A 13,413-nucleotide genomic window follows, 5' to 3' on the forward strand; every position below is an offset into this window, starting at 1 on the left:
GAGATTGGCCTGGGATTGAGTTTTTCTGAGGTGGGAACAAGCAATTTGAAGTGGGACTGAGCCTTTATGGGTTAAAATTAAGTTGTTTTCAGTGGGATTTGAGTGGTTTTGAGGTGACAGATCCATCCCTCTTGGCTTTTGGAGGGCAAAGAGAGGAAGAACAGAAAAAAATTAAAGCCAAACCAAATGGAGAATCAGGCAGGTGTGTTCCCAACAGGGATCACAGGGAATGTGGGTCACCAGGGCTGTGCCCAGTGTGGCTCCTGCAGTGGGGGATGGAGCTGGAGCAGCGCACGAAGCTCTTCCCGCACTCGGGGCACTCGCAGGGCTTCCCTCACCGGTGCCTCCGTTGATGTTTGGTCAAGGTAGAGGACTGAGAGAAGCTCTTCCCACACTGGGGACACTCGTAGGGCCTCTCCCCAGTGTGGATGCGCCGGTGGGTGACGAGGTGGGAGTTGTGCCTGAATCCCTTCCCACAGTCTGGGCAGCAGAAGGGCCTCTCCTCTGTGTGACTCTGATAGTGCCGGAGGAGATGGGAGCGGGTCCGAAACCCCTTCCCACACTTGGAACACTCATAGGGCCTCTCCCCAGTGTGGATCTTTTGGTGCAAAATCAGATTGGCGCGATGTCTGAATCTCTTCCCACACTCCCCACACTCGTAGGGCCGTTCCCCAGTGTGGGTCCTCTGGTGCTGGATCAGGTGGGAGCTCTGCCTGAAGCTCTTCCCATATTCCTCACACTCGTGGGGCCTCTCCCCAGTGTGGATGCGCCGGTGCAGGACAAGATGGGTGTGGTGCCTGAAGCCCTGCCCGCAGTCGGGGCAGCGGAAGGGCCTCTCCTCTGTGTGCGTGCGATGGTGCTTGAGGAGATCAGAGCTGCTCTGAAACCTCTTCCTGCACTGATCACACTCGTAGGGCCGTTCCCCAGTGTGGCTCCTCTGGTGGATTATCAGTTCAGAGTTCCACCTGAAGCTCTTCCCACACTCCAAGCACTTGTGGGGCTTCTCCCCATCAGGAACCTCCTCATGGACCACCAGCTCCGAGCTGTGGCTCCATCTCCGGCCGCCTTCCCGGCCCAGGCTGGCTCTTTCCCCCTCAGATCCCCGCCATCTGCGTTTGCAGCCCCTCCTCGTGTGGCATCTCCGGGGCTTTTCCTCCCCGTTGGGTTCCTGCGCCGTGGAGCCGCTCAAAACGGCCTCTGCCACCAGCTTCTGCCGCGGGGATTTGTCCTCCCTGCTCTCCATGCTCAGCTCCTGCTCTGGGGGAGGAAGGACAAGGACAGGATCGCATTTGCCTCCGGGCCACAGGCAAGGGCAAGGAGATGCCCCCAGGCTGTCCTGCAGCCGGGGCCCTGCTAGGCTGGGAGATGGAGCAGGAGAGAGGGGAAAGGGGCACTGACTTCCTCCTCACCTGCCTCAGTGTTCAGGGGCATCTTCCTCTTCCTCACAGCCTCACAAGAACTGGCAATGGGAAATCCTGATTTGGTAAAAACAAGGGCTGAGGACGATGAGTTTGAAGGTCTTTCTGCCCAAGTCCATCTCTACAAGTCACCGGCCATCTGGGCTCCAGAAATATCTCCCAAACACCAAGATTCAGCCTTGGAAAAGCCTCCCAGGAATTTCCCGTACCTGCTCCCTCCTCTCAGGTGTTCGGGGTTCCCCCTGTCCCAGCTGCTGGGGTCACGCTGGCATTGGGGTCCCCCTTCTCCTTGGTGCCCGCCCTCCCCAGCCTGCTGGCAGTCCCAGCAATCCGAAAAGCTGCCCCCTCTTCACTCCCCATTCAGGGATGCCGGGGCTTTTTGGGCTCCCTTTTGGGCTCCCTTCTCCCCTCATGCTCTGCTCCGGGCTGCAGGGGCTCCAAGGAGTCCCCCCTGCCCCTCTCCAGCCTCTGCAGGCTCCCGCCCATGGCGGCGCTCCCCCCTCTCTGGGCTCCCCACTTTGGGCTCCTGGGGGACACAGGGCTCTGCTCCTCCAGGCTGCCTCTGCCGCCAGCCGCCACCGCCACCCCCCGATGTACCCTCGAGGGGCCTTTTCCGCTCAGCCTTGGAGTTCCTCATTCTCCAAACATTCCCCCCAAAAAATCCCAACCCAGGCACCCCCAGAATATTTGGGCTGAGCTCCACCTCTCTGGGCACCTCCAGACTTCCCATGTGCCTGACCCTGGGACGACCTGGAACACTTTGGACCCCCATTCCATCCTTTCCCTGCCCCCAGTCCCATCCTTCTGCAAAACCAGAGATGCCCTGAACTCCCCCTTCACGAACAACCCGGGTGTCCCTATGCCATGTCCCACCTTTTTTGGGAAACCCTGGACCCCCGTTTCCTGGGCTCCAGGCCCCCTGGAACTCCGTTCTATCTCTCCCCGTCCCTGCCCCCCATTTCCGTGACCCTGAGCCTCCCCTGCACCCCCATTCCTGAGACCCCAGACCCCCTTTTACCCCATTGCCCAGCACTGAGACCCCCCTGCACCCCCTTATCCAGCAGCAACTCAACCTTTCCCTGGCCCCCGCCTCTCCCAGCACCCAGCCCTACTCTTTTCCCTGACCTGGGCCCCCTGGGCCCCCATTCCTGCATTTCCCAGCCCCCAGACGCCCCTTTTTTCACTCCCAGTACACCCTGGCACCCCCTTTCCTGGGCACAGGATTCCCTGCACACCCCATCCCAGCTCTCCCAGGCCCTGCACCCCCTTTCCTTGACTCTGAGCCCCTGAACCTCCTTCCCAGCTCGGCCAGCCCTTCAAGTCCCCCTTTCCTTGGCCTCTTGACCCCCCTGGATCCCCAGTCTCTCACGTTCAGCCCCCCAGCTCCCCGATCTCGCTGTCCCCCCAGTTCTGCACTCCCTGCAGTACCTGGCAGTGGCGCTGCCGCAGCCCGGCCCTGTCGCCGCCTCCTCTCAGTGCCCGTTGGGGCCCTGCCCGCCCAGCCCGACACGCTCGACTGCGGGGGACACTCCCCTGTGCCCGGGCTACAGGAGAGCGGCCGGGGCTGCCAGCCCTAAACCACAGGAGCAGCTGGCAGACGCTGCTGCAGGAAGAAAGGGCCCACTCTGGGCAGGGGAAAGCCAAGGTTTATTTCAGGGCTCAGGGCAGCTCTGACCCTCAGGGCAACCTGCTGCACACAGCACACACTCAGCCCCGGCACCAGCTTGGAAAGGGGGGCGCAAACAAGGCAAAGATACATCCAACAACCAATGGGGGAAACGGGGCTGTGCAAACCGGGCAGATGGACATGAAGGAGCACAAATGAGGAAGCACCTTAAGGGAGGGCCCTGACCTCTGCCCAATCACTCCACGCCCCTGGGGGAAGATTCTGGAAAGAGGGGAAGGGAGGCCGAGGGATTGACAGGGGCCCAGGGAGGAGACTGGGGAATGGCTCTGCAGCCACAGGGAGGATTGACATGGGCGAGGAGGGAAGGCCCTTGGGGCAAAGCATTTTCAGGAAAGAAGCGGGGCTACATCAGGGAAACCATTGCACACTGAGAACAAGGAGAATAAAACACAATACAACACGGCCCGGGGTCCCCCAGTCCTTGATTGTGGGGGACGTGGACGGGACCCCTGAGAGCGCTGGGGCAGCGAGCGGGGCCGGATGGAGCCGCAGAGAGCGGGGATGGTGGGGGGAGCTGAGCTGGGATATTGGGATAGCCAGGGCTGGGATATTGGGATAGCCAGGGCTGGGATACTGGGATAGGCAGGGGTGGGATATTGGGATAGCCGGGGCTGGGATATTGGGATAGCCAGGGGTGGGATATTGGGATAGCCGGGGCTGGGATATTGGGATAGCCAGGGGTGGGATATTGGGATAGCCAGGGCTGGGATATTGGGATAGCCAGGGCTGGGATATTGGGATAGCCAGGGCTGGGATATTGGGATAGGCAGGGTAGGGACATTGGGATAGCCAGGGCTGGAACATTGGGATAGTCAGGGGTGGAATATTGGGTTGGCCAGTCCTGGGATATTGGGATAGCCAGGACTGGGATATTGGGATAGCCAGGGCTGGGATATTGGGATAGGCAGGGCTGGGACATTGGGATAGCCAGGGCTGGGATACTGGGATAGCCAGGGCTGGGATATTGGGATAGCCAGGGCTGGGATATTGGGATAGCCAGTGCTGGGATATTGGGATAGCCAGGGCTGGGATATTGGGATAGCCAGCCCCGGCTCAAGGACAGGAACCGGCCCATGGCCAACAATGCCCTGGAGACGGGGCCGGTACAACCAGAGCGGGGGGCCTGGGGGGAGCCGGGGGCTGGGCTGGGATCTGTGGGAATGGAGGACTCTGAGGGGCTGGGATGGGATCTCTACGGCTTCAAGGGGTGGGATTTCATCTCCTTCCAGCTGGGACCCGGGAGCTTTGCAGTGTCCGACGGTGCCACCTGGATCAGCCAGAGGTGCTGGGAATGCAAAGGGATCATGGTGGAGCAGATGAAGCATTCCCTGAGACACAGATATGGGGAAGAGCTCCCAAAATCCATCAGACATGGTCGGGAGGCTCTGGAGCACAAAGGAGAGGAGGGGAGTTCCTGTGGAGAAGTGGGATTCAGGAATAAGGGCCTTGGGTATGCAGAAATTGCCATGGAATTTCCATGGCCGGATCTCTCTCATCCCAGCCAGATGAGAATTCCATGCATGGATCTCCACTCAAGCCATAGCCATGGGAATTCCATGGGGAAATGATTTGAATGGATGACCAATGCCATTCCAGCAGTGCAATTGTGAAATACAAAGCTGTGTTTCTGTCAGGTTCATAGAGGCAACGTCTCTATTTGTGATTGTGATACGTGTGGAAACTGACCATGGGACAGTCATAAAGACGAATTCTAATAAATAACTGAGGAGGTAAAGCATGGCAGAAGGTCTTTGAACCTATCCTTTGTTCGCAATTACCCTTTGTAAGTCTTGAGTTGATTTAGGATCATTTGAATTAAAGCTTTAAGGATGTTGCTGTTTGACAGGAACTTTCTGCTTGTAGCTAAGCCTTAAAGAGTTTTGCAATAATAACCTCTTGAAGTATAATTTTAGAATATTGCTTGTAGTAAGGATCTTTGAAACGATAGGTTTAGAATATATAAAAAGGAAACATGCTTATCTTGATACATTAAAAAAACGGTGAAAAGCAGGTTAAGAAAGGAAGATGAACATCTACTCAAGGATTGATAGTGTCGACCAAGGGAAGCTGGACATCACTGTTATGAGATTTGCAATTAAAAGATTGACCCACATCTGGAATCTGGACCTCACCAGCTGGGAGACTTCTTTCTTCTTTTGGAAGCCGGACCCCACCATCTGGGGATACTCCTTTCTGGGATACATCCTGAGAAAAACTAAATCATAATAGTGTATAAAATTGTGATGTAAAAATTGGGAATAGAAACTGCTGAGAAAGCTTATGAGTACCTCTATCAATGCCTGTAAGCCTCAACTCTGGGTGTTGTCGTGGTTTGGCCCGGAAATGTGTTTCTGGAAAGGTCTAAGTTGGGCCAATCAGTGGCCAAATTCAAAATTGGCATGTGATGTGGCCATTGAGGATCTGGATACGCCTCTGAGAACACACGGGGGTTAAAAGCAGGAGATTCCCAGAGAACTTCCTCTTTGGGAATCCGGCGTTGGTGAGTAGAGTCTGACCTCTCCCCTGGCCAGCTGCGCCTGGGTGGGGGAGGCCATGACAGGGAGGAGGCCGGGAGCCCCAAAAGGTGCAGAGGTGGAGGAGAACATGCAGGGGTTGATGAGACTTGAGATGTCTGGGCAGCCCCCCCAGAGAGAGGGACAGAGATTGTGCTGGCAGCTCAGCCGGCCAGAAGCGGGGGATGCGGCAGAGAGGTGCCTGGCAGCTGTGGGAGTCCTGGACAGGCAGAAGTGAAGATTTTAACCCCTTTGTAGACTAATAGAAACCTTACAAATACTGAATCCTCCTGAATCAGGATGAGGTGAGAGAGAGAGATGAGAGATGAAATGGGCAAGCGTGAGGAAAGCTGGAAGAGGAGAGAAGAATCCTGAGTGGAAGAGATGATGGAGTGGCCTTGGGCTGGACTCTTTCTTGTATAGCCATGGACAGACCCGTGGTTTTTTCCCTGTGACCCAGAGACTGTATTTAGGGGGAGGCAACACCCGGGAGTCAAGAGTGAAGCAGTGGTGTGAACAGAAACAGCTGAGGAGGGTGTGAGATGCCCTCTGTCTCCACGGAGAGGAAGATCTCTTTTCACGAGGCCCCTCGGCCCCAGGGGGTGAAATGTGGGGGGGACTGGTGTCCCAAAGTTGAAACTCTTCATGAAGCCCCTCGGCCCCAGGGGGTGAAATATGGGGGGGACTGGTGTCCCAAAGTTGACACTGTTCACGAGGCCCCTCGGCCCCAGGGGGTGAAATGTGGGGGGGACTGGTGTCCCAAAGTTGAGAGACTGCTGTTTCTGGAAGTGGGTGGAGCATCTTTAAACGGGGAGCCCTAAAGGCAGTCCTGGCCCGTGTCCAGTGGTGAGAGCACTGGACATGGGGGGAGAAGTCACGAGGGCCGATGTTCTCTGGGTGGGGCCATGGGTGACGCGGAAGCACAGGAGGTTTTAATTGTGCTTCCGGGGGAGGCCCATGAGGCAAGGGGGGACTCCTCTCTCCCTGATGGATTTGAGGGTTGATAATTTGAGGGGTGGTGAATCTGTGGAGAAAAGGGAGGGGGAGGAGGAAGGTATTTGGAAGGTTTTCGTTCTTAGCTTGGTATGTGTTCCTTTCTAGATTTGTAATAAATAAAGTGTTGTGTTTTTCCCTCCATCCCCGAATGGGAGCCTGCTTTGTTCTGTTCCTGGGTCACATCTCACAGCAACCATTTAGGAAATATATCCTTCATGGGGGCCCTGGCATTGTGCCAGGGTCAAACCATGACAGCCACCAACTGCAGCTTTCCACACTGTGTGTGCAGCACAACACTTGCAGCAAAGCAGGACAAATATTTGAAGAATTTGGCAGCTTGTTCTTTTCTTTTCCTTGTGGGCTGGGCAGTTGTGCCATTGGTAAGGTTTTCATTGTTACTGTTCTACCCTAAGCAAACATGACAGGCTACCAAGAACTCTTAGGGAATGCAAGCCTGACTGAATGCAGAGAAACAAACTCTAGAGCCTGCAGCCAGAAGTGGAGAGCTGTGTGATAATCATTCCAACACTCCCAAGGACATCTTGAAAGTGATCTAGAAGATGAAAATGGGCTGACAGAAGGAATTTGTTTCTGTGTTCAGTTCAGATTCTTCTACATCTGAAATCAATTCTACAGTCTCCATCTAAATCAAGAGTACAATCAGTTCATGAAAAGCCCCAGAACAAACTGTAACTCTCAAGAGATGACTGAAAGAATCTGAAAAGAAAAAATGCAGGAGGAAATGCATTTCTCAGCACTGCACTATTTGCCTGCCTGAAACCCTCCTCCATTTCCTCTGCATGCCTGGATCTGGCAGTGTCAGTTCTGTATTCGGTGGTGCCTCCAGCCCTGAATCCCCTCATCTACAGCCTGAGGAACCAGGAGCTCAAGGCTGCAGTGAGGAGACTGATGACTGGACATCTTAGGAAGCATTAAACTGCTGGCCAATTTCTGCAAATCACTTGTAACAAAATCAATCTTTGATAGTTCTGTTGGTTTGGTTCTTTGATTTCCCTGTCTTTTTTTTTTTTTTTAATATTCTTCCTAAAGCTAGATCATTGTTTCTGCTATTTCTGACTTTTTTTCTCTCCACATTCAGTGGCAGCAGACTGTGACAATGAGGAGCTGTGCTCTCAGTGGCTTTAGACGAATTTAGAATCTCCCAGCAGAGTTTTCTGCAGAGATGCCCTTTTGTTGCCTTCTCTGGAGCTGCAGCAGCAATGTCAGTGTGCAGAGCTGGGGCAGATCAGTGCTGGCCCAGCAGCTGTGCCCAGCAGCAGCAGCAGCACTTGGTGTTGCCAGTGCTGCTGCCGTGGCCCTGCCCCGCTGCCCTGGTGGCCCTGGTGTTGCTGCAGGGCCTGAGTGCTCTCGGGGCCGGGCACAGTCCTGGGGGTGGCAGTGCCGGGGCTGCAGCAGGGACAGGCCATGGGCACTGCTGGGGCAGCGCTGACGCCTCAGGCCAGGCCCTGGGGGCTCCAGGCTCCTTGCCCAGGCTCTCTCAAGAACACGGCCAGGCCAATGCTCAGCACAGAAAAGCCCCAGGGTGAGCAGCCCCAGGCTGGCCGTGGGCAGGCTGGGGGCAAACAGCATGGCTGGGGCTCTGCAAGGGCCCTGGGGGAGACGGGAAGGAGCAGCAGAGCAGGGGCTGATCCATCCCCAGTGCACTGCACAGCCCAGGGCAGCGTCCCAGAGCGTCCTCATGGAGCTGCCAACAACATCCCCCCTCTGCAGCCCTGGCCTCTCCCCCAGCTCACAGAGGTGCCGCATCCTTGCAGGCACAGACACGGCAGCACTGGCTCAGGAGCCCCTGTTTGCATTGCACAGAGCAGGCAGGAGCACCCCCATGCTGCTGCTGTGGGGACATGAATCTGAGGGAGCACAAATGCCATCAGCCCCTGGGGCCAGCAAGGGCTGGGGGACACCAGGGAAACCACTCAGCTTTGTCGTGGCCTCTGCAGTCAGCCAGAAAATTTGTTCCCATCAGCTGGGAGATTCCTGTCCCACTGCAGACGCTGTAGCTCAGAGCCAGGGCTGCCTGGCAGCCACCCCCAAACTGCCCCAAGCATTTCCTTTGCTTCAACTTTGCTTTCTTTACCCATCCCTGATCCAGATTTCTTCCTATTCCCCATCTCTGTTCCCTCCCCTGCAAACAGCCCATCCCTGTTTGCCCTTTCCTCTCTGGCCCCACTCCCCATTGCAGTTCCTGACTTGGCACCATGGGAACGTCCCTTGGGCAGCAGGATCATCCTCCAAGTGCTGCAGGAATTGTCTGCAGGCTCCTGCAGTGCCTGGTGCTGCTCCCTTGCCAGAGGCACCCCAGGCCAGGGGGGCACATCTGGGCTGCTGTGTCTGCATGTGGGGCTCCCTGTTCTGGGCAATGAGGAGGAGCTGCAGAGGCTCTGCAGGACTGACAGGATGGGCTTTGGGGCTGGCAGGAGAAGCTGAGGGACCTGGGCTGCTGGGGCTTCTGAAGAGGAGGCCCAGGGCTCATTGTGGAACTGCTCCAAGGGTGGTTTCAGAGAATCCCAGAATCAGCAAGGCTGGAAAAGACCTTGGAGATCATCAAGTCCAACCTGTGCCCTGACACCACCTTGTCTCCCTGAGCCTCCTCTTCTCCAGGATAAACAACCCCAGCTCCCTCAGCCTCTCTTCACAGGATTTTTGCTCCAGACCCTTCACCATCCTTGTTGCCCTTCTCTGGACACACTCCAGCCCCTCCACGTTCTTGCTAAATTTGGGGTCCCAGAACTGGACACAGCACCCAAAGTGCTGCCCAACCAGTGCTGAGCACAGGGGAAGAATTGCTGTCCTGGTCCTGCTGGCCATACCATTCCTGGTCCATAGGAGTGTCAGGGTTTGGATGAGGGAAATGGAGGGGAGGGGGCAGGAGACACAGTCTGATTGACTCTCAGCCATGAAGGGTCTTGATTTTCATAGCTATTCAGTCTGCATTAGAAGGTGCTGGACATTGCTGATATAAATCTATAAACAGGAGAAAAAATTAAACAGAACAAACTGTTCTCTCTGCACTGTTTTCAAGACAGTATATACACTTTGAATACACTTCAGATATCTGTCTAATTAATTACAGAAAACTTGAAAACTTCTGTTATTCCAAATGGCTTTTCTTCTTTGGGCATGTTGAACAAATGTTTATGAGCTTTTCTCACTGAATTCCTGAACTAAAGAGCTCAAGAAAGAAGAGGCCTTGGGAGTCGGAAAATTCATCATCAACCTCCAAGTGGCTGAGGATCCATCCCCATCAGAGCAGCAATGAACAGCAATGGGCACAGCTTTGTGGCTGCCCCAGCTTTGGGATGGGCCCTGGGCCTGGAGCAGGAGCAGCTCTTGAGGGCCCCAAGGCCAGGGCTCTTGTGCTGCCCTGGGCACATGGGATGGCAGCAGGGGCTGCAGAGCTCTCAGCACCTGAGCCAGAGGGGAGCAGGGCAGCCAGGGAGCCTCCTTTGGCCTTGGCCCAGCACCTTCCCCCATGGCTGGGGCTGAGTCCTGTGGGAGCTGCAGCTGCTGCTGTGCCCTTGGCAGGGGCTGAGGCCGTGGGGCCAGTGGCCAGAGCAGCCTGGCCTGAGCAGAGCTGTGGGGCCAGAGCCGGCTGGGCTGGGCTGGGGAGAGGCCCTTGGTGCTGCCCAGAGCTCAGGGCAGCTGGCAGAGCTTGCAGGGAGCTGGGCTGGGCTCAGAGAGCCTGCCCCAGAAACCATCAGTGTCCATCTCAGCCTGGCTGAGCGTGCAGGGGCAGGACTCAGGCCAGGCCTTGTGGGGCAGGGCCAGCGCCTGTGCAAGGCATTGAAAACAGGCAAGTGCCCCAGAGAGGAGGCTGCTCTGTGCCCTTGGGGGCATGGACAGAGCAGGGAGGGGGCCCAGGACATTTGTCACCGCCAGCCTCTGTGCCCAGCCCTTGGCAGCCCTGGCTGCTGAGCCCAGCTTTGCCCTGGGCTGAGTTTGGCTGTGGCCCAGCTCCATCCTCCTGCGGGGCTCAGGGCCTGTTCCCGGCCATGGCCAGTCCTGGCCGGCCTCTCTGCTGGCCCAGAGGCCGGCAGAGCCCGGGGCAGGGCTGTCTGTGCAGGCCCACAGGTGCCAGGGGCTGTGCAGGAGCTGGCAGAGGCTGCCCAGCAGGGAGGCCATGGGGCACAGAGCCCCAAGGCTGCTGTGGGCACCACGGCACAGGGGCCGTTCCCAGCCGCAATGCTCCTGGTCTGGGCTGGGCCTGCACAGGGGCTGGGCCACCATGGCTGGGCCAGCACAGGGCCACCAAGGGGCCACGCAGCCGCTGCCGGGGCTGACAGCAAGGCCAGGCACACACAAGCAATTGCTGAGCATAGCCTGCGCTGGCCAGGGCTGACTGTGCCACAGGCAGAGCTCAGCTGCCCTTGGGGGCTGCAGGAACAGTCAGGAGCCCAAAGAGCCTCCATGGCTGTGCTGGAGACCAAGGCTGCAGCAGGGAAATGCAGGGCTGCTGCGGCATGGGGAGGGCATTGAATTCCAGCACACACCTCAGCTCTCTGATGATCCCGGCACCATGCTGGGCCCTGTTTCACACTGGAGCAGAGCAGATGTTGATGGGACAGGAGCCCTGTGGGGCTGGCAGGGACCTGCAGCTTGCAAGGTGCTCTGCTCTCCCTCAGGTGCTCTCAGAGAGATCCAATCCCAGCTGGGCACCTCAGGGCACAAGTGGCACTGCCTGTTCATGGGCACACAACTGATGTCTGCCTGGAAAGGGGCACAGGTTTTAATACCTATTACTTTCATAATATACTTGCAAATCTTTTTTATCTGGGTCATTGGAGTTTTGAAAAAATGGCAAAGTTTTCCTGGGAGGAACAGGAATTTCCTGGATCTCATGGATTCTTCTCCTGATGGTAGGACGAAAAATACTGATCTTCCCCTCTACTTTTGGCACTAACATTCACTCTAATATTACATGACCACCTTCCTTAAGGTGTTTTCAGCTCTGTTGTTTAAATGGCCATGTCTAACGACATCTCTTCATTTAGAGCAGCTGGAGCTTTGTCCTTCCTCTTGCTCCCAGTTTTCCTCCTGCAGATGTTCTCTGGTCATTCCAATGCATCTGCCTTGACTGGCTTCATGCTTTGAGGTTCTTTGGGATACTTGGGGAGTATCCCAATCTTTCAGAAGTTTAAATACCTCCTTGGTCAACATCTTAGTTTTAGTTTTATCTTTTCTATCACCTCTTCTTATGTCTTTGTCTAAAATCCTTCCTGTATGGCAATCCTTTGTTGGTGGTGAACATGTCAGATGTTTCTGGGATATCAAAAGGAGCTGAAGAAAGTGTTTTGCTGTTTCATAAATTTTACCACATTCACATTTTTTATGTTGGTCATGAAGAGAAACCTTTATGTGCCTCTGAGTCTCACCAATTCCTGATTCCTCAAAGGGCACAAACCTGATGAGTTGTGGTTCCCTCTCCAGTGGCTGCACTTGGACCTCCCTCCATAGCCAGAGCAGAGCTCCCTTGTCCCAGAAAGTGCCTGGCAAATGAGGGATGAGGGACACAGGACAGGCTGTGGGGATCAGGGCCAGGGCAGAGCCAGGGAGAAGAATGACTTCTGCATTTGATGGAGCTGTGCCTTCCCTTGGCTTTGTTGGCTGACAATCAATGAACATCCCTCTGTGTCTCAGGCAGCTCCTTCTCCAAGGAAAGCAGGTGGGAGTTGGAGCCAAGGAGCTGAAACCTGCAGGTCCAGCCTGGGCTGGAGGGAGCTGAGATTTGCACAGGGCTGCTCTGAGTGCCAGGGCTTGGATGGGGGAAATGGTGGGGTGGGGGTAGGGACAGAGTCTGATTGATTGTCAGCCATGGAGGGCCTTGATTTTCATATCTGCATGAGGAGGTACTTGGATTCAATATCAATTGGAGATTGCACATATCCGTTTATTAACAGGAAAAAAACCTAAACAGGACCTAAAAATGTTTTCTCACTGTCCTTGAAAGTAGAATGTATTCAGTTTGAATACACTCCTGAAATCAGTCTAATTAACCACAATTATTTGAAAGGTTTATTTGAAAAAATTGATTTGAAAACAACTATCCCCAGAGGCTTGGCTTGTTAAGGGGTTCTGAATGTGAATGAGCCCTGGGACACTGAATTCCTGCACTGAAGAGCTGAAGGCTGAACAAGCCTCTGGAGCAGTGAAATCCAGCAGCAGCCTCCAAGTTGCTGAGGATGTCAGCAGCCCCCACTGAGGCCATCCCTGCCCATGGACTGTGGGGGAATGGGCAGACAAGGAGAGCGTCCCTGGGGCTGGGCCAGCAGAACTCAGAGGCACCAGCGGCTCCAGCTGGGCAATGGAGTGTGGAATGTGGCTGGGAAAGCCCTGCCTGGGCTGTGCCAAGCAGGATTGAAAAGGCCCTGACCCCCATCCACTAAAAAACTCTCTCAAGGAGACATTGAAAAGGAATTACAGTTGTTTGTGTACTCTGAGTTGGGTGCACGGGAACAATACCAACAAGAGATTCTGAGGAGCTCAAAACAACAAAACAGCCTTTACTGGCAACTTTAGAAAATCAGAGAAATTTAGTCAAAATGTTTAATGCATCATTCAATCACCAAAAAACACTTCTCAAAGCAATAACTTGCCCTGTTCGACTTCACAAACTCTAAACCTGTTCAATTTAAAGCTAGTCAGAGTTTGCAAGAGGACAAAAATAGAAGAAGTAGACACAGAAAGAGAGAAAGAAAAATAAGATTTATAGAAGCACAGACAGAGCTACCAACTCCTGGACTCTAGCAGTTCAGATGGGAATGCCAAGAGGAGGTAGGGTCAA

The 13,413-nt window shown here is 55.1% G+C and overlaps 1 protein-coding gene across 1 annotated transcript; it reads right to left on the reverse strand.

The window, feature by feature from the left end:
• Positions 1-250: 250 nt before the first annotated feature.
• LOC135292693 (zinc finger protein 239-like) lies at positions 251-2,055 on the reverse strand. The gene is made up of 4 exons (XM_064406798.1): positions 2,016-2,055; positions 1,410-1,496; positions 855-1,257; positions 251-770 (listed from the first exon to the last, which is right to left on the reverse strand). The coding sequence occupies exons 1-4, from the start codon at positions 2,053-2,055 to the stop codon at positions 335-337; spliced, it is 966 nt and encodes a 321-aa protein (XP_064262868.1). The 3' UTR covers positions 251-334.
• Positions 2,056-13,413: the final 11,358 nt, after the last annotated feature.

Source organism: Passer domesticus, unplaced genomic scaffold (genome assembly GCF_036417665.1).
Source record: "Passer domesticus isolate bPasDom1 unplaced genomic scaffold, bPasDom1.hap1 HAP1_SCAFFOLD_44, whole genome shotgun sequence".
In the NCBI taxonomy this organism is placed as follows: domain Eukaryota; kingdom Metazoa; phylum Chordata; class Aves; order Passeriformes; family Passeridae; genus Passer; species Passer domesticus.

Coding starts and splice junctions, on each gene's coding strand:
- LOC135292693 (XM_064406798.1), bottom strand. CDS start 2,055: ATGAGGAACTCCAAGGCTGAGCGGAAAAGGCCCCTCGAGG. Junction 1,258..1,409: donor GCCCCTGAACACTGAGGCAG/GTGAGGAGGAAG, acceptor TTCCTCCCCCAG/AGCAGGAGCTGAGCATGGAG. Junction 771..854: donor TCTGATCTCCTCAAGCACCA/TCGCACGCACAC, acceptor TGTCCTGCACCG/GCGCATCCACACTGGGGAGA.